General features: G+C 38.7%; 2 protein-coding genes across 10 annotated transcripts in view; one reads left to right on the top strand and one right to left on the bottom strand.

Annotated features, from left to right (window-relative positions):
- The window catches only part of RARS2 (arginyl-tRNA synthetase 2, mitochondrial), a 41261-nt gene extending 39773 nt beyond the window's left edge, over positions 1-1488 (bottom strand). For 4 of the 6 annotated variants that reach the window (XM_035320097.1, XM_035320098.1, XM_035320099.1 and 1 more), the window contains exons 1-3: positions 1351-1487; positions 780-853; positions 74-179 (exon numbers count right to left, since the gene is read on the bottom strand). In XM_035320097.1, coding sequence (XP_035175988.1) covers positions 74-179; positions 780-853; positions 1351-1485 — 315 coding nt within the window. In that variant the 5' untranslated portion in view covers positions 1486-1487. Of the gene's footprint in view, positions 1-73; positions 180-779; positions 854-1350 lie in introns of all 6 variants that reach the window. The other 2 variants (XM_035320094.1, XM_035320100.1) reach the window with 2 other exon arrangements.
- ORC3 (origin recognition complex subunit 3) overlaps positions 1476-17235 on the top strand; it is a 37367-nt gene continuing 21607 nt past the window's right edge. For 3 of the 4 annotated variants that reach the window (XM_035320091.1, XM_035320090.1, XM_035320093.1), the window contains exons 1-9: positions 1482-1594; positions 3593-3647; positions 6376-6473; positions 10268-10412; positions 11724-11828; positions 12595-12749; positions 13729-13862; positions 15425-15584; positions 16386-16499. In XM_035320091.1, the coding sequence (XP_035175982.1) occupies positions 1484-1594; positions 3593-3647; positions 6376-6473; positions 10268-10412; positions 11724-11828; positions 12595-12749; positions 13729-13862; positions 15425-15584; positions 16386-16499 (1077 nt within the window). In that variant the 5' untranslated portion in view covers positions 1482-1483. Of the gene's footprint in view, positions 1595-3592; positions 3648-6375; positions 6474-8148; positions 8298-10267; positions 10413-11723; positions 11829-12594; positions 12750-13728; positions 13863-15424; positions 15585-16385; positions 16500-17235 lie in introns of all 4 variants that reach the window. The other variant, XM_035320092.1, reaches the window with a different exon arrangement.

Genomic DNA, 17235 nt, shown 5'->3' with positions numbered 1-17235 from the left:
TACAATGCCTGTTACATTCCTAGTCTGTAAATTCATTACTGCATCAAAACATGGAATTAACATATTGGGGTACCTTCTCAGCTAGCTTCTGAGCTTGAAGCTCAAGATCTTGCACCAAGCAATCACTAGAATGGTCTTCTAGAACAGAAGCAATGGAAAGCTGGAAATCAGCAACACGCCTAAAACAACAAAAACAGATGAATATCATGGAAAAGTGTTGAACTGTTGTGGAGATTTGACAAATCCAAGCTGACTGCACATGGCAAGTCTAATTGGCAAGCATAAGCCAGTCACAGGTACCCAAAAGTTAGCTATGTTTAGAAAGCTTCAGTAGAAATCTAAATATTACCTTTGATCTAATACAACTGTAAAATACATTGGGTGAAATCACCATTCCATAGTAAAAAAAGTTATACCCATGAATAAAAGTAGTTTATCTTCCAAAATTACTACACCTCTCAAGCATGACAGTGAAACAAAATCTGTAACTTCACATTGGTTCTAAGTAGTTTCACATGTAGTTCATTTATTAACACTGAAATGTTTGCCATTCAAGTGGTGCATATTATTTATATTTTTGAAGTAATTGTATTTGCGTTGAGCTTGCTTCAAAAAACAGAGTGGTTTAATTAGATTAAGGTATTGGACCGGTATATTACCTTAGGTTTGATTTTCTGTATTTCTTTTTCTCTGAAGTCCTGTTAAGCCATTGCACTAACAAACACAATCAAAAATAATGTAAGCTGACAAAATATTGTAAAATAAAGTGCAAACACTACCGTTTTTTGGAGACAGGAACTGCAGATATGGACTTTATTAAATTTTCTGGCGCCAGATCCAAAACCTTCGAAAGCTGAATTTGAAACAAAGTGGCTTAAGTGAAAAAGACCCAGGAAAAGTGCCGCTCCCTGTTTATATACCTGTGAGGGATTTTCAAGTAAATTTTCTCTTAGGAGAAAGGAATCAAAGAACTATGAAGTACTTTAAGCTTGCTGTTTTCCAAGCTGCAACACAAACGCAGGGAACAGTAAAGGAACCGTAGAAAAGGAAAACAAACAAAAACAACAAAAAAGCCAAGACAAAACATGGCGTATAGGTTCTTTATTTGACGGGATAATGTTTATTTTATTTATTTATTGTTATCCCCGAGCCCCTGCACGCCGTTACCGGACACCCCCCAGCCGTTAGGGGTGGGCGGGCCAACGAAGCCCGCGCCGATCCCCTTGGCAACCGGCCCTACCAACTGCCACCTCCGAGGGGGGGGGGAGCCGGCTGAGGGCTCAAGGCGAGCGGCTCCGCTTTCGGCGCAACCCCGATCACAGCTACCGGAGGGCGTGTTGGAGGGCTTACCTGGGTGGCGATGCTCCTCCGGAAGGCGCAAGCTGCCATGACCGGGCCGCGGGGCGGGAGGTCAGCACCGCCCCTTGCCCCCACCCGCCGCTTTCCGCCCGCCCAGTCAGCTCCGCCCTGCCCCACACTGCGCATGCGCCGTGGCCCTTCCCGCCCCCTCCCTCCTCAGGGCCGTGTGGCCGTTACCTCACGGGACCGTTGGTGGGGGAGGGGGGGCGACATGAGCGCGCGTTCCGTCTCCAAGGTGAGAGGGGAGTCGTGTTTGCCGTCGTTTAAGCGTTAAATTTGTGTGATTTTTTGTTGTTGTTGTTGTTGTAGTTGTTGTACGGGCAGAAAGATTTCGTTTGGTCCATGGCCAGGGGCGGTAGCGAGGAGGGAACGTTCACGAGGGCGCTTCGCTTGAAAGGTGGTACGGCACCGCGCTGTGTGGCGTCTTGCTTGGTTGTGTCGTGGGCAGCAGCAGGTGGTCGCAGCACACAGGACTGTATTTTATCGTACGAAGACTCATTCCCCTCGAGTTATTTTCTACTGAAACCCTGATGTGTGTCAGGGTTCTTCAGTGTGGAGGTGACCGTGCTTTCAGGGGGACGGGGAACTGCTTCCAACCGAAGTTAAAATTGACTCCAGAACGAGCGGTTTCCCTTGTAAAAATGTTGCTTTTAAGTATTTGAGCAGTGGAAGGTCCTTCTGCTGTGTCCTGTGTCTTATATGTAATACTTGATCATTTTACATACTTATCTCTGCATTGAGTGTAAAGCATTAAATAATATTTATATTTCATTAGACTTAAGCATACATCATTTCTTCTTACATTCGTGTGTTTTATACAGTTCTTCTCATAGAATCACAGAACACTTTGTACTGGAAGGGACCTTACAGACCATCCAGTTCCACCCCCCCCACCATGGGCAGGGACACCTCCCACCAGCCCAGGCTGACCAAAGCCCCATCCAGCCTGGCCTTGAACACCTCCAGGGATGGGGCAGCCACAGCTTCTCTGGGCAACCTGTGTAAGGGCCTCACCACCCCCTGAGTAATTTGGGCCAATTCCAGTTGTCCTCTCATGAATTACTGTTCTGACTTACTGTATGTAATGCAGCATAAATAAGCCTGTGTCAAAGGTTTTTGTAGTGGAATTGTTCCACAGCATTTAGGGTATGGACAACACAGCTGGCCAACTTTTGTCCAGCTATTTTTAGATGGTTTTTAATATATGTAGTAAGATGAAAAGTATCTGAGAACTTTTCCAATTCCTAAAGCAGTAATAAAAACTGAACTGTAATAAAAACTGAACATCTTTCTAGAGTATCACTTTTATTAGATCATTCTTACGCTGGTGGCTGAACTGTCTCAGTTTCAGTTAAGTAATCTTTGTTTATGCAAGCATCTCCCTAGGAAAAACTGGATTGAATCAGTCTGTTTAAATACCTTGAACATTTGTGGTTTTGCTTCACTCTTGCTGTGGCACAAGAACCTCACAGCAAGAGCTGGGGAAAGCTTATTACTGCTGATATAAAGGAAATTGCAGAAAGAAGATAAGTATTGATTTCGGAGAATGATGGGGGAGAAATTTCAGGTTTTCTACAGGAAATTGAAAAAATCTCCCAGAACTGAAAGCTTAGTACTTGCATTTGATTTCATCCTTCTTGGTGATGGATCACATCTAACTGTGAGATGACTTCTATCTGGAGGAGTTCTGGAGGCAGGGTTTTTCTTTATCTGAACCTTTTCCAACCATTTGTCATTCTGCTTTTATCTGTCTTTACTTCTCTGATCTGAGATGGATTTGTTGTCCTCTGCAGTTGCAGGGTGTCATTGGCTTTTGGATCACCTGTTCTATGCATCTCAGCCACTTGCTTTGTTTTGCTTTTAACTGAATCTGTATTGAGGAAACTATTGATGTGTCCCTAGGGAATCATTTCCTCTTAATTTTAAAACTATTGAATGAAGGTACATGAGGAGTTAAACGATTCTTCTTGCTGCTGTTCTAGCTGATGGGGGAATTGAATAACATAATGGAAGGGTGATAGAAGTTCCTCACAGATATTCTGGAATACTGTTTCCACTGCTTTTCTAGCTTGAAACAGGAAAATAAAAGCACAACTAATGGTATCCTTAAGATGCTGGCAATTTGGTTAAATTGCTGATGGAACATTGCGATTAAAGGATAATAAAATGACCTAGGAGTCACAGTCGGATTGATGCTCATTTTGAAGTTTATATTTTTCTTGTTATTCTCCAGGGCTGTTTTGTTTTTAAACCAAGTCCCAAGAAGAGAAAGGTGTCTCAAAAAACAGGTTAGTGCATTTTGATGTATGTTGCTGTTTGGGAGGGTTGATCTTGGAAGCTTCAGTTCTGATTGAATTCTGTCATAGCTCTGTGAGGATTTCAGTTGCTCCTTGATGTCATTATTTCTGAAAACTCGTTTCTTCAGAAGTAATAAGTTAGTGTAAATGTTTTTCATCTCCAGCAATCAAGAATGTGTAGCTGGCCTTCGTCTTTGCTCTTTTTTGTTACAAGAGAACTTTCCATGCAGCCATAAATTGATAACTGACAAACCATCTATCTGAAGAGTCTGAATGAGCCCCTTTTAAGCTATGGGAGTCAGAAATTATATCCATTCATAATTCTTATTCTGTTTGGGTAGTTTTTCTTCTTTTCCTCAAACAACTTTGGCAGAAGCCATTTGTGAACACCCCTTGGCTTGTGTTCACTAATGTCTGTTATATTTACTTTCTTTTCTCCAATCCATTGTATACAAGTCTCTGGGCATTTGAGGAAGACCAAATGGGACAGGCTCTTACTGGAGCCATAAATAAGGCTGCTCACATAGTTGCTTTTTGAGAATTGGTCAGGGAACTAACTGTTCTTATTCCCAGGTTAAACGTTTTTGGCAGGGACAGAGCTGTCAAAAAGTGTGACAGTTTGAAAATACATGTTTTTAAAAAAGTAGAGGGTAAAGTAATAAGGCTTTGGAAAACATCACAGTTCCTTCATTACCAGAGGGACTTACAACAGCACCTGCTTTAAAATTAATCCCAAGTGTGTTTTTTTTTTTTGTTTTTTTTTGTGTGAGAGTTGTTACATCTGTGGCTCAGGGAACGAGAGATAGGCAGATATAATCCAGTCTGTCATTGCAAGGTAAATAAACTAACAACCAAGACCTATGCACTTAAACCACATTGGAATTTTACCCTGTACTGAACAGTATGTTTTTGCAAGATCTATAAATCATGGTTGGAAAAATGTGTTGCTCCACCTAGCACATACTTAGTCACAGAAAAATGAATTTGACTGGAGTATTCTGAAAAGAGAAGCAGAAGGGAGCTAGTTTGACTGCTAACAGCAGTTGATTCAAATGGTATTCTAAATAAACATGACTTTGATGTGCATATGTTGTATTTGGAAGCCCAAACCTGACAAATGTGAAGTTCCAGGTGTGGTTATAATACTCTTGCAACTCACAAAGGCCTTCTGTGCACATTTGCACATACAGTTTGAGGTTTGGTGATAAAGAATATTATTCTTTGGTGTAACAACAGTGTGGTGGTGGCTGGGTTGTCTTTAACTCAAAGCCTGTGTCGTCAAAGTGTGTTATGTATTTAAGTGATTTTTCTTAGGGATACAAATGAGATGATAGTTCAGGGGAGATGAGGAACACAGAAGATGAGGTAGGGATGGGTTTTGTTCATCATTTACAGTGAAGTTTTTTTTTAGTGATTTGAAAGATCGAATGTGCTCCTCCTGTGGCTCTTTAGAGGTCAAACCACAGCTGAATGCTCCCTTGGATGGCTTAGCAAATGGACCTTGTAATCAAACTTTTTATTTGCATGTCTTCAGAAGAATTTAGCTGTTATGTTCAATGTTGCCTTGTAGCAAGCAACAGGTAACAACAGGCTTTTTACTTTACCTTCAGCCTTTGTGTTCTTCCAGGTAGCGTTAGTGAAGCCTTAAAAGCTATACCAGCTGGGAGTAAGGTGTGGGTTTGCTGGGAGCAAGGTGTTGGTTTGCTGGGAGCAGGACAGTTGCAAACCTGTGCTATTTTATTTTATGAAATGTAGACTGTGTGAAGCTGGGAGGAAAAACAAGAAAAATGTTACTCAGACTTGTTTCTGTTCAAGCTCCTATTTTACTTTCAGCTCTGCCCTTGTTAGGAAGCTAGTAGAGAGTTTCTGTACTCGTATCTGTGAGCTAGAGGAGCACCTGGGAAGCCAGATGCATTCAAAAATGTGCCAAGACATTGTGTTACTAAAAAGGTGCTGATATTTTGAAAGAGAGTTATTTTTTCCTCATTTTCCTCTTTCTAAACAGCTCACGTAGAAGTGAGAGACAGCTTAGAGATGATTCAAAAATACAGGCTTGGTTTGTGCTTGAAAGTTTTTCTGGGGTAGTTATGGTAGTAAAGATACATGTATTAAAAAAAACCACCAACAACAAAAAAACCGTGTTTTATGTAACCTAACAGTCTTTTCCCAGTATTCCTTGTATACCTTGTGTTTTTTTTTTTCTTTTTTTCTTTTTCCTTTTTCCTGGAAGCTGGTGTTACTGCATCTTTCCAGGAAGACAGAAAGGATTTCTTCTGCATGTGTTCTTGCAAGTGTTTGTGATTCGTATCAGACAGTAATAGTGACAGACCCATAAAACTTTCTGAAGCAAGGGAAAGATACATATCTATATATTAATATTAATACATACATGTGTGTATATATATATATATTATTTCCCCTGATTTAGCCTTTAGCTCATCTGGGACTTGAGGTAGAAGCCAGCTCTTTGACTGAAGCCTGTATAGTTGGGCAATAGATTCTGCTTATTCCCTCACTTATTCTACCAGATACCAGCAGTTAATTAACTGGCTAAGAGAAAAGTCATCTCCCTTACATCTATATGGATATATCTGCTATACCTATCTATATAGATATCTTTATCCGTAGATATTCTTGCTTCAGTTGAGTACTTTGCATTCTTCTCAATTAAAAAAAATGATTTGTTTTAATAATATTTGTGTTTCCCTTTGCTTTCTAGCTGACTACTTCAGGGAAGGAAACAGTGATTCAGAGGATAGCGAGTTACGGTTTGCTACTTGTCAGTCATTATGGAAGCACGTGAAATTGGAAACAGAGGTGAGTCTTGCACTTAATACTAAAGCATTTATAACAGTGCTGCTTGCTTCTTTGTTTTTGGAGGTCTCTTTTTACACACTTAAGAGAACAATTTGTTAAAGGGCCAGAAATACTGACCAAGACTGAAATCCTTTCCTAGGATACAAAATTAAAAAAATAAAAAAATCCATCAGTTACACATTACTTCTTACCACAGAACTACATGCTTTTGATGCTTTAAGCTCCTTCTTCTAAGCTTCTGTTTTAACTAATTGACCTTATTAATTCCTGGCATACTTTTTTTTTCCCCTCTACCTCCAATTCTATTCTGTGTGTGCCAGCCCTCTGAGGACGTCAGGCTGCTTTTGACCTCAGTGTTACAGAACTCATAGCAGCCCAAGACTCGCGGTGGATTTATGTGAATACAACTGCATGGATGTCTAATAGTGAAAGATAAGGCTGCAAGCTCAATCCGTTGAGTTAGCAGCGACAGTATCAGTGGGTTTGTCTGGTGGGGTTAGGAGTTAATTTCATACTGAAATGTGGCCTCCTAATTGTTGTGTGGTAGATGGCATGCTGTTGTGGTGTCTGAGTAGCCAGCTGGCTTGTATTATAGCATGAATAATTGCTTCCGTACAGCAGGGATTTCCTCTTCTATTCGGTGTCAAGGATTCTGGGCAAGTATTCCGTATTCCTCTGCCTGCTATTGGGCATTAAATATTACGAGATTTTTTTTTCCCCCAGGTTTGTTTTGGGATATACAGTAGGAGCCAGCTGGATGGAGCTTATGATCTGGACCCTTGGGCTAAACTCGTAAATTCCTCTAATTCTGTTTCTACTGTTCCATGATCCAGCTCACTTGGACTCGTCAGCACGCTTTTCAAACCGTAACAACCGGGGTGCGCAAAGCAGTGCGCAACACCACAGTGCTGATCATAGAGAATAGAAGCTTTTGGAGGTGTATTTGGTATCATCCTGCTAGCTGCTTCAGCTTGACAGGTTAGCCACCAGCGCTGGCAGAAACTGCCTTGTCAGTTACTCAGTGAAGCTAGAGGGACAATGACATCTGTAGCCACTTCTGGAAAACCTTTTCTTGTCTTCTTACTTTGGCACGTTGTTGTCAAGGCTTTTGAAACAGTGCTTCTACATAGCCAGCATGGCTGCTGGATTTTCAGGTTGATTAAGTGTTTTTTTTCCTAGTGCTCTGCAAATATTTGTCCAAGAACAGCCAGCACATCCCATCATGGTAAAAGCCTCCCTTAACTACTTAGAAGCACAGAGCTGTTGCCATCTGGAAAATCATCATTCTTTCCTGTCCTAAATATTTCGCTGTTGGTGGCTTTTATTTTGAGATTATAATTGTTTTTACTTAAAACCATGTGACAACAAAGGTTAGAAGGGACCTTAAAAAGTCTCTAGTCTTTCAAAGTCTCTGAAGTCCTTCTCAGAGTGGCATCATTTTGTGAGGTCAGACCAGGTAGCTGAGGGCTTTATCCAGTTGTAATTTTATTTCTTCTGTACTTTGAAACCCTGGTGTAGTAAACCTGATCCATGGTGGAAAACCTGCTGATTTGGACTCTTATTCTAGGGCTTCTGGTAGTGCACTAAGGGCAAGATTTTTACTGGAGTGTTTGCCAGGATACTGCTACCTGGCAATTTCATGGCAAGCTATATGCTTGTGTTGGTCTTCTTTCAGTTCTCTGGAACCTAACTGAAGTGGACTTGACCTCCATGTACTTTGTTGTGGAACACTCTCGGACTTTGTCTATCGCAAACTGTGCTGCAGTGGTGGCATTTGGTGACGACATCCTCTCAGGCTTCTCACAACATGAAAAGCTGGCAAAAGTGCTGCAGGAATTATGCTCTTGATCTCAATTTTTTTGGAATGTGAATTTTTGACCTCTTTTGTTCCAGTATTGCAGGATATCCTGGGTTTGACCCCTGCTTTCAGCAGTGGTCATGCAAATACTCTTGTTATGATATATCTCATCAAGGGCTTTTGGAAACATTCCCTTCTTGTAAGGTCACAACTTCCAGGTGTTACACCAGGATCCAGGTTAGAAACACAAATCCCAAATGCAGGGCTGTAACATGGTAATTTTAGCTCTAAGGTGCAAATAATAGTTTTCAGACCACAAATGGCAAAACCTCACTGGGTGTTAGTGTTGTAACAGGGATTTAATTGCCAAATACATTTTTCAACTTTTTTTTTCAAAGGTTCCAGAGTAGTGTCCTGCAAGTAAATGAGTTGGTCACTTGAGATGCAGAGCAACCTAAAATACTTGGTGGAAAGCTACCAGAATAGTGCAAATAATGAAGTTATTTTCACAGAAGAAGACAGGTGGATTTAAGAAAGCTAAACAAGTGTGTAGTGGTATGGCGGACTGAATTCAATCTTCACGAATGCACAGTGAAAGAAATAGAAGAACCTGGAACCATGCAATATGAGGACTCAAAATCTTTTTGGATTGGCTTAGTGAAAGCTTGCACGATAATAATCAGAAGCTCAAGGCCTGATGGAATCTGAAGCAGAAGCTCTGACAATTGTTAGGGGATGAATAGTAATGGAGAAGCTCTTATGATGTTGTTGTAAAGCTGATGGCATAAATTGTGCTTTTTGAAATGTCATGTTATAGTTTTTTCTCAGTTGCCATAGAATTTACCTGGCATGAGCTCAGAGGAAGACAATCAATGTCAAAAAGACAGAAGAATATTTTTGAATAAGTAGAGGGTGAAAAGATTATTTTGTGTGTTTTGTCAGTTCCTCAGTCCTTTACGAAGTGTGCAATGGGAACTCTTCTCTGTTATAGGAATGGAGCTCAGGTTTTTTAGGAGGCATTGTATGCAACATCCTGGAGATGTGTTTTTAACTCTTTTGGTAGCTGCCTCAGCAATACTGCTAGAGACAACCTTTGCAGCTTCATTTAAAGTCAAGTTCACAGCTGGGTGTGGCACTTGTTCCTCAGAAATCTCAGTTGTGATTTTATTGGGAATAGGGGCTTAATTTTCGTCAGCCTTCTAGAGTGTGTATTGATAATTCTAAACTTCAGAGCACATTTTTGGCTCTTCTAGCAGAAGGGATATTGTGGATTAGAGACAGATTTTCAAAGGCACATATATAATAAAAGACATACAAAATGTTTCCAGTAGATATCTGCCTTTAAAAGTTGTATCTCCCACTGCACTTCTCTGACCTTGCTGTGTATTCAGGTATGAAGATAATCCTGAAGGGCGTAAGACAGTGTAGCAAATGAGGCAGTCACGTGGTTTAGTATTTTTTTCTATAAGACATACTTAATACTTTATTTCATCATTCTACTTCTTTCTTTTTCTTTCAATTTGAATTGAATTTAAAGGAGCTGAATGCTTGTTCTCATACAGATCTCTCAGAAAAATTTCTACAGGAGTTTTTTAACCCAGGAGGGAATAATAGAAGTTTTTATAAACATTCATTATATTTATGCCTTTTGTGTCTCTTACTCTTTGCCTCTGTGTTTTTATCTCCTCCTTTAAAGCCTGTGGTGTGACAACACAGTTCAGCTCATTTGCTGTACAAGTTATTGTTGAGACATTAGACCAGAAGTTCCAAGATGGGAAATGTCTGTGTTTTCCACATAGTGAATAAAGTGGCAAGTTTATAATTCACCAAAAAAAAACAAAACAAACAACAAAAGAAAAAAAAATACCACTAGTGTTACATTAGATGTTGCACTGGAGTTTTAAGGATTAAATCCAATGCAGGGAAAGGGTAGGAAAATGAAGATATTCTGGTGTTTCCACATTTCTATAAATAAAAACTATCTGCTTGTTTTCAGCAAATAGAGGAAGATTTGAATAAGCAGTTATTTGATAACCTTGTGAATTTTTTGAGGCGGTCTCATTCTGAGTTCCAAGAGAAGACAACAGAATGGAATTGTCGAATGAAGTCCAGAGAAATCCCTACTGCAGCTCTTGTCTTAGGTAATTTTTTTAAGATGCATTCTGTTATGTCCATTTGCTCTCTTACAGAGACTTGCAATTGATACAGAGATCAAAGAAATTGTATTGCTGATTTCCAGCAATAAGTGTGAGCAACATCAGCTTTCAAAAATGTTAACAGAAGAGATTGGGATGGGAGAAGGAAGAAATATTTGACCTGCTTCCCTTTTGTCTGTGTACGTAGTTGTACAGTAAGGAACACCTTCCTTAATGGTGCATCTTAGACAACAACTGGTCATGATTTTATCCCCTCCCCCCCCCCCCACCCCCGATGCCATGGAGATGTTTTGATTCTGTCCCCTTTTTTGGCACTATTTTCCTTAGTGGTTTCTATGACTAACTATGGGATTATACAGCCTCTGTTTTTCTGATAAATGTTAATGTGTTGATTCTTGCAGTGCATTTTTCTGTGTAGTTTTCTACTTGAAAAGCATCATTATCTTGGAAAAGGAGCAGAGGGTGAAAAAAGCAGCTGAAGCTTTTAGTACTGAAGTTAGCAAAGTTCCGAAGTTGTCTTTTTTTTTTTTTTTTTTTGCTTCAAATGTTTATAACTAGATCTAAGCCTGTTTCAGGGCAACCTGGTTATGTATTCACTGGATCATGTTAGGTAACCTAAAATTAGGCCTGTGCTGCAGAATTATTGTGTGAACACTAACAGAGTCTGGAAGGTTAGTCTGCTTTTGTAGGTAGCAGAAAGTTTCTGCTTTGAATATTTCTGTGGAAGAAGCTCTGAATTGCCCTCCGGAGAGACTTTTTCTTTCTTTGTTTGACTAAGAATGTTCACAAAGGCAGTAAAAGTTGAGTAGTTCGTAATAAATTCAGAATGTATTTCATTGAAACTCAGTAATTTCCCCCCTTACATAAGCCTCGTGAGGATCCAGGTCTCAGGTGTCTGCACTGCTGCTTTTCTAGAGAACGCAAATTTCATCTTTTTGTCTCCAGTGCTTAGATGACTGTGGATGTCTTCTGCAGTTATGAGTGGCAGGGAAGTTAGAAAACCAATCCCACTCCCTGCAGGTTTGCACCCTTGTGAAATCTTTCATAAAAACATAGGGCAAAGTACTACGTGAGCCATCTCTCCAGTGATTCCTTTTTCCTTTCAGTTGGCTAGTATGAATGTGCATGTTTAATCTTGTGCTAGTTTTTCACCTTACCTCATAGATGGTGTGATGCTTTTAATTCCCTCCTTGAATATTTGTGGTATCTCTGTTTTTTTGTCTTCTGTCCATTTTATCATTCCGTCAGTGTGGTCACAAGCCACAGCAAAATGCACTTAGTTTGTCTTTCTTCTAGGTGTAAATGTTACAGATCATGACGTGACTTTCAGAAGTCTCTCAGAAGTCCTTCAGAATGAAGTTACTCCTTATGTAGCCTTGCTGCAAGCCAAAGATTGCTCAGGTAAATGCTGCAGTATCTTTGCTTCTTCATCTGAATAAGTTGTCAGTTAACTGGTTTTTGCCCCAAAGGTAAGAATAATAGGGTGAAGGGATATTGAATGCCTCCTAGAGTTGTTCAGTCCTACATTAACATCACACTAATGCTTACTGTGTTTTAAGAGGTGTACAGTTCTGTTGTCCGGTTCTGTTTAAGACAGTGAAGATTGAAATAAATTGTTATAGTATGAATGTCAAGAGCGTGCTGTTTTGTGTATTGCATGTTGATATTGAAGGTTGGCTTTCCCCGTTTTTTGATCAGATCAAGTATTTATGCATTACGTTTTTTAACTGCTTAATAGCACAGAAGAAACGGGTAGAAAATTTTTTCTCCTCTGCTCTTTACTTAAATATAAAAGCTTATTTAAATAAAAAGATTTAAATCACTCACAACAGCATTCCCCAGAGCTATTGATGGGCCTTTTCATTTATTTTAGGCCATTCTGACAGCATTTGTGAAGTTTAGGAAAGGTGCATCTTAACTTGAATTGTTGTAATTGTTGCTATCTAGGCAACTTAATACATTTTACTGCATTAATGACATTCATACCATGAATACTTTGAAGTGTTACGGAGCGTGAGATGTGCATCCTGGAGAGAGGAGGAGAATAATTAGAGAAGTGAAAAATAAGAACTTTGGGAGATTTCTTAGAGCATGAGTTGGGGAAGTGCGAAGATTCTAGGCAACTAACTGAACAGCTTTATTGTCTGTCTAAAAATGTGTTGTGAAGGCATAAAAAATCTGATGCAGAAGCTCTTGGGGCAGCTGATGAACTGTTACGTAGATGTGGACTCATCAGAGGAAGACGACTATGTACAGACTTCCCAGAATAGAATACGTTGTTCAATGACTTCTCTAATCACCTGGTATGAAAGTGTAACAAAGGTATGATTTTGGTTTTTGTATCACCAGTTTACAAAAATGTCCGACATTTAGATTCTTTTAAAAAGGAAATTGAGTACCTCAATGTAGTAGTGAAGAAATGCCAAAGGTTAGCTTTTCATTTAACACTAAGAAATGACTGAGACTGAGGTAATCTGAATGTAAATCTGTAACAGATGTGGAGTTAGTTTCTGATGAGGTATGAATGTCAGCATTCTGAAAATCGGGTAAAGTACTATTTTATGATATATTTACATGGGAACCAGAAGCTTAAAATGCAGTATCATATTCATGCCAGATGCTATTCTGCCAGCAGCGGTGAGATGTTTTGCTTGTTAAAACAAAATTTCAAGAAGGAACAGCCATCTGGGGGAGAGGCACCATTTTAGTGCTGTATGTCATCATGTTTATTATCATGTTATTAGTGGCAGTATGTCATCTGCAACCCATACTACGTTGAAAAGCAGTGACAAAATAACTGTAAATGTTTTTTATCCTTCTATTTAACAAAACTAATTATGTTTTATTCAAGTATTTTCTTCTGTAATGAATAAAAGCTAGAACTGATTTTGTGAGCAGTGTGTTAAATAAAAATTCAATGAGTACCTGCAGTTTTTCTTACTGTATAAATGTATAGAAAATGGGCAAGTTCCAGGTACCCAGCTAAAACTTTTTCCTCAATCCCAACACACTTTTACTGGTTCTGTACCACAGAGCTAGCCTTGTCTTTGTTGAATGTGTTATTGTTTGTTTAGCTTTTGAAAAAGTATTTATTCTTTGCACTTCCTGCTATGCAAGACAGAAAGAAGAAAATTTGCGGTTCTAGATGCTTATAATACGTACAGTTGTAGCAAGATATGTACAAAATATGTACAAAAAAAGTCAGCCGTGTCACTTTAGAGCATTATAACATTGTACATATGTGATTCAATCTTTATTTTACTGTCTTCTGTTCATTAATGTGTAACTATTGGCTTTAAAGAAAACAGATTTTGAGACTCCAAGCAAAAAAAGAACTTCTTCCAGACACTGGCAGTCTCCTCCAGTTGTGGTTATTTTCAAAGATATGGAAAGTTTCACCACAAAAGTACTTCAAGACTTCATAGTTATCAGCAGGTAATGTGACCTGAAGTTTAGTTCTTCCACTCTTGTTACCCATTTTCTATTTGCGATTGTTTAGAACAGCAGGGGGGTTGGACTAGCTGATCTGCAGAGGTCCCTTCCAACCTCGACCGTTCTGTGATACTGATATAAACTGTTTAAGGTTTTCTAGCTTACTAATACAAGTGGTAGAAATGTTCTGGTTTGATATAGTTTGTGTTAACCAGGATATGTAATGAGTAGCTGACTACTTTAGGTGCTTCTGTCCTTCCTTAATACTGTTTTCCTTAATATCATCTCCAGCATTTTGATCAATAACCCCTGCCACTCTCCAAAAAGAGCATGCATCTTCTGTTCAGTTACAGTAGGATCAGAGCTGCAGCTGCAGAGTTAATTCAGTTGCAGCATGCACGTCTGACATCACCTCTAAAAATGGCTAAGCAGTTTCACTTGCTGTGAGGCCTGCAATAAAATTTTTTGCTACTTTAAATCTGGCAGATGGGTTCTCTAAAGGGAACATTTCAAGATGTAAAAACAGAAATCATAATCATCTCAAAATAATTAGGCTGTAGGGCAGGGGAAGATGAGGTTTTAATTGTTTTTTAAGTGTTGTGCTTTGTTTTGTTTTTTGTAGTAAGGATAGATACCTCATCATGAACATGTAGAATGCATTCAAGTCTAGTTCAGGTCTGTTGCAGTCTACTATTTGCAAATAAATCTTTAAAGTAGACTGTATTTTGTGTCGTTAAGCCTTCCCCCCCCCCCCCCTTTATGTTTAAGTCTATAGCAAGGACTTTTTAGGAGTTAGAGAAATGAAATAATTGTGGGGTGACAGCTGAAAGGTCAAAAAGTGTGGCTGTGGTAACGACAAAGAAAACGAATTGTCCATTCTAACCTAGAAGAGATTTAAGATAGCAGAATTCGTATCTGCTTGATACTCCAAATAAAAAAAATGGAATATAATGTTGAAATAATACTGAAAATACTGTACTTATGCTGTTCCCAGTGAATACAGCATTAAGTCCTGGCTGTCAGTTCTCAAAGCATGTACTAAAAAAAAATATCTGTAGAAGATTGAATCTGGAGAAGATGATTTTTTTTTTTTTAAGTACAATGGGAAGATAGAACTTCAGAGAGGTTTCATATTTATTTTACTGTTACTAAGTTGTGTAAAATTTGTAAATGTTATTGCGACTGTTAGCTGTTCAAAGTCTTCCCATTTTTCTTTATTTCTTTGGAAAAAAATCAAATGCTAAGATTCAGTTCTCTGAATGTAACTTTTTGGGAAGATAGGGTCAGTGCAATACTATAACTGAAAATGCTTTTTATGCTGCTTCCTGAAATTTGAATTGTAAAATATAATTTGGTTTTCTTCTTTAAGGTTTTAAGTAGCTTCCTTTTTTCCCCTTTTACTACTCGTCTTTTACTGGTTTACTGGTGACAAATCTTTTAATTTGTCCTTTTCTTGCAGGTAAGTCATTTGAGCTCAGTGCTGTAGTAGTAATAGAATGTGTTTGATTTATGATTTTCTATAATGTAACTTATGTTTTTTCTCCCCTCCCCACCCCATGATCTAGTCAGCATATCTGTGAATTACCTCTAGTACTGATTTTTGGAATCGCTACATCTCCAATGATTATCCACAGCTTACTTCCTCACTCTGTTTCCTCTCTGCTGTGCATAGAGCTTTTCCAATCCCTTTCCTGTAAGGAGCACCTGTCTACTATAATTGACAAGGTAATTCCCTTTCTAAGTAAGGGGGTGTGTGTGTGTCTTCAAGAACAGTGTACAGGTGTGGCTCTACAAGCAAGTTTTTCTGAAGCTTTTAGAATGGAATCTGTTCCTGAGAGCTGTGAATTTTGGATATTTCTACACGTAACTGCAGGGCAGCTTATCAATACCAAGAGCTTCCTCTCTACATTGATACACACCTTTCATCTTTCATTTGTGTTGATATCTGTGCATACGTACGGGGACACTTATGCTTTGACATCCCCACATCTTCATTAGACTAGTGTTTTGATCCAGGTTTGGCTTTGTTCAGAAAAGGATAGCCTTAAAAATAAATCTTTAAAAAAAAAAAAAAAAAAGAGCTCAGCTTTAATTCTGCCACTTATCAAAAAATAGCAGAGTTATCCAAATGGTTAATTCATATAGACACTTTGCCTTTGTGATTTCTGTTATACCACTTTGTGCAGGATTTCTGAACATGCTGAAAGTGGTTGTTACAGAGATCTGTTTCCTATTGTTTGTAACTTAAAAATAATACAAAATCAACATTAAGCTAAAACTAACTTCAAACTTCACTTATAAGTAAAAGGAACTTAGAAAAATGTATTGAAGTAACAAACTGAAAGTCTTTACACAGGTATTTGTACTAGTAGAAATACAGTTTTTACAAGTTGGTAGTGTATTTAGTAACTCATTTAGTTACATGCTAACATATTCTGAGAGTTGTATTGTACTTAGAAATTTTGCTAAATTGAATTCAGGAAAGAATTTCTCCTATGGCTACATTTTCCTTTTTGTCTCCCTCAGGTACTTTTAACAACCCAGTTTCCACTTAAACTGAGTGAGAAAGTTCTGCAGGTTCTTATCAACATATTCTTGTACCATGATTTTTCTGTCCAGAATTTTATCAAAGGCTTTCAGGTAGGTGATAGTAACAAGATCTCGAATAACGGGTGCTGAAAATGAAGTTTTATTACTAGGCATTGAAAGATATATATATATATATTTTGACCCTGTTCTTGCTGTTATTGAAGTGGATGAAAAAAATGACCTTTGAAAACATATCAGTTCTGTGAACAGGTGGGTGTTTCTCTGCTAAAGGTTTAAAGAAAAACTTACAGGGCCAGGTATAAGGAAGCATTTAAAATCAGTTTTTTAGCTTATTTTGTCACAAAAAAAAGGTATATTTAAAAGTTAAACTTAAAAAGGTGGCCTGCCTTAATGCATAGGGAAGGCCTCTATACAGCTATGGGTTAAACTGTGGCTTCCAACACCCCTGGCAGAACTCTCCAATTGGATGTGTAGCAAGTTGCTGTTCTGTTCCTCTGTACCAGGTTCTTAGGGCTGTGAACAGAATTTGTCATGGTGTGAGTAAGCTACACCAGTATCTCTTCCTCGCTTCCTGCTGGAACTCTTCTGGAATAATTTCTGGATGCACAGTGCTTACCTTTTCAGAGAAATAGAAGCTGTAGGGCCACTTGCTTTGTGCCTCAGAGTAGGTGGTTCTTGTGCTCCAAGTAGCTGTGCAGCAATTGAAGAGTTTCATTTACCCTCTTGGAAGACAAAGTGGAAGGCTTCATAAAGTTTATTAAAAATTAATAATAAACAAGTCCATGCAGAGTATATTTTTATTGGCCTATGTTTGTATCTAGATGTA

Source organism: Oxyura jamaicensis, chromosome 3, assembly GCF_011077185.1.
Source record: "Oxyura jamaicensis isolate SHBP4307 breed ruddy duck chromosome 3, BPBGC_Ojam_1.0, whole genome shotgun sequence".
Taxonomy (NCBI): domain Eukaryota; kingdom Metazoa; phylum Chordata; class Aves; order Anseriformes; family Anatidae; genus Oxyura; species Oxyura jamaicensis.
The sequence above is the reverse complement of the archived record's forward strand: the minus strand, read 5'-3'. Positions and strand labels throughout refer to the sequence as shown.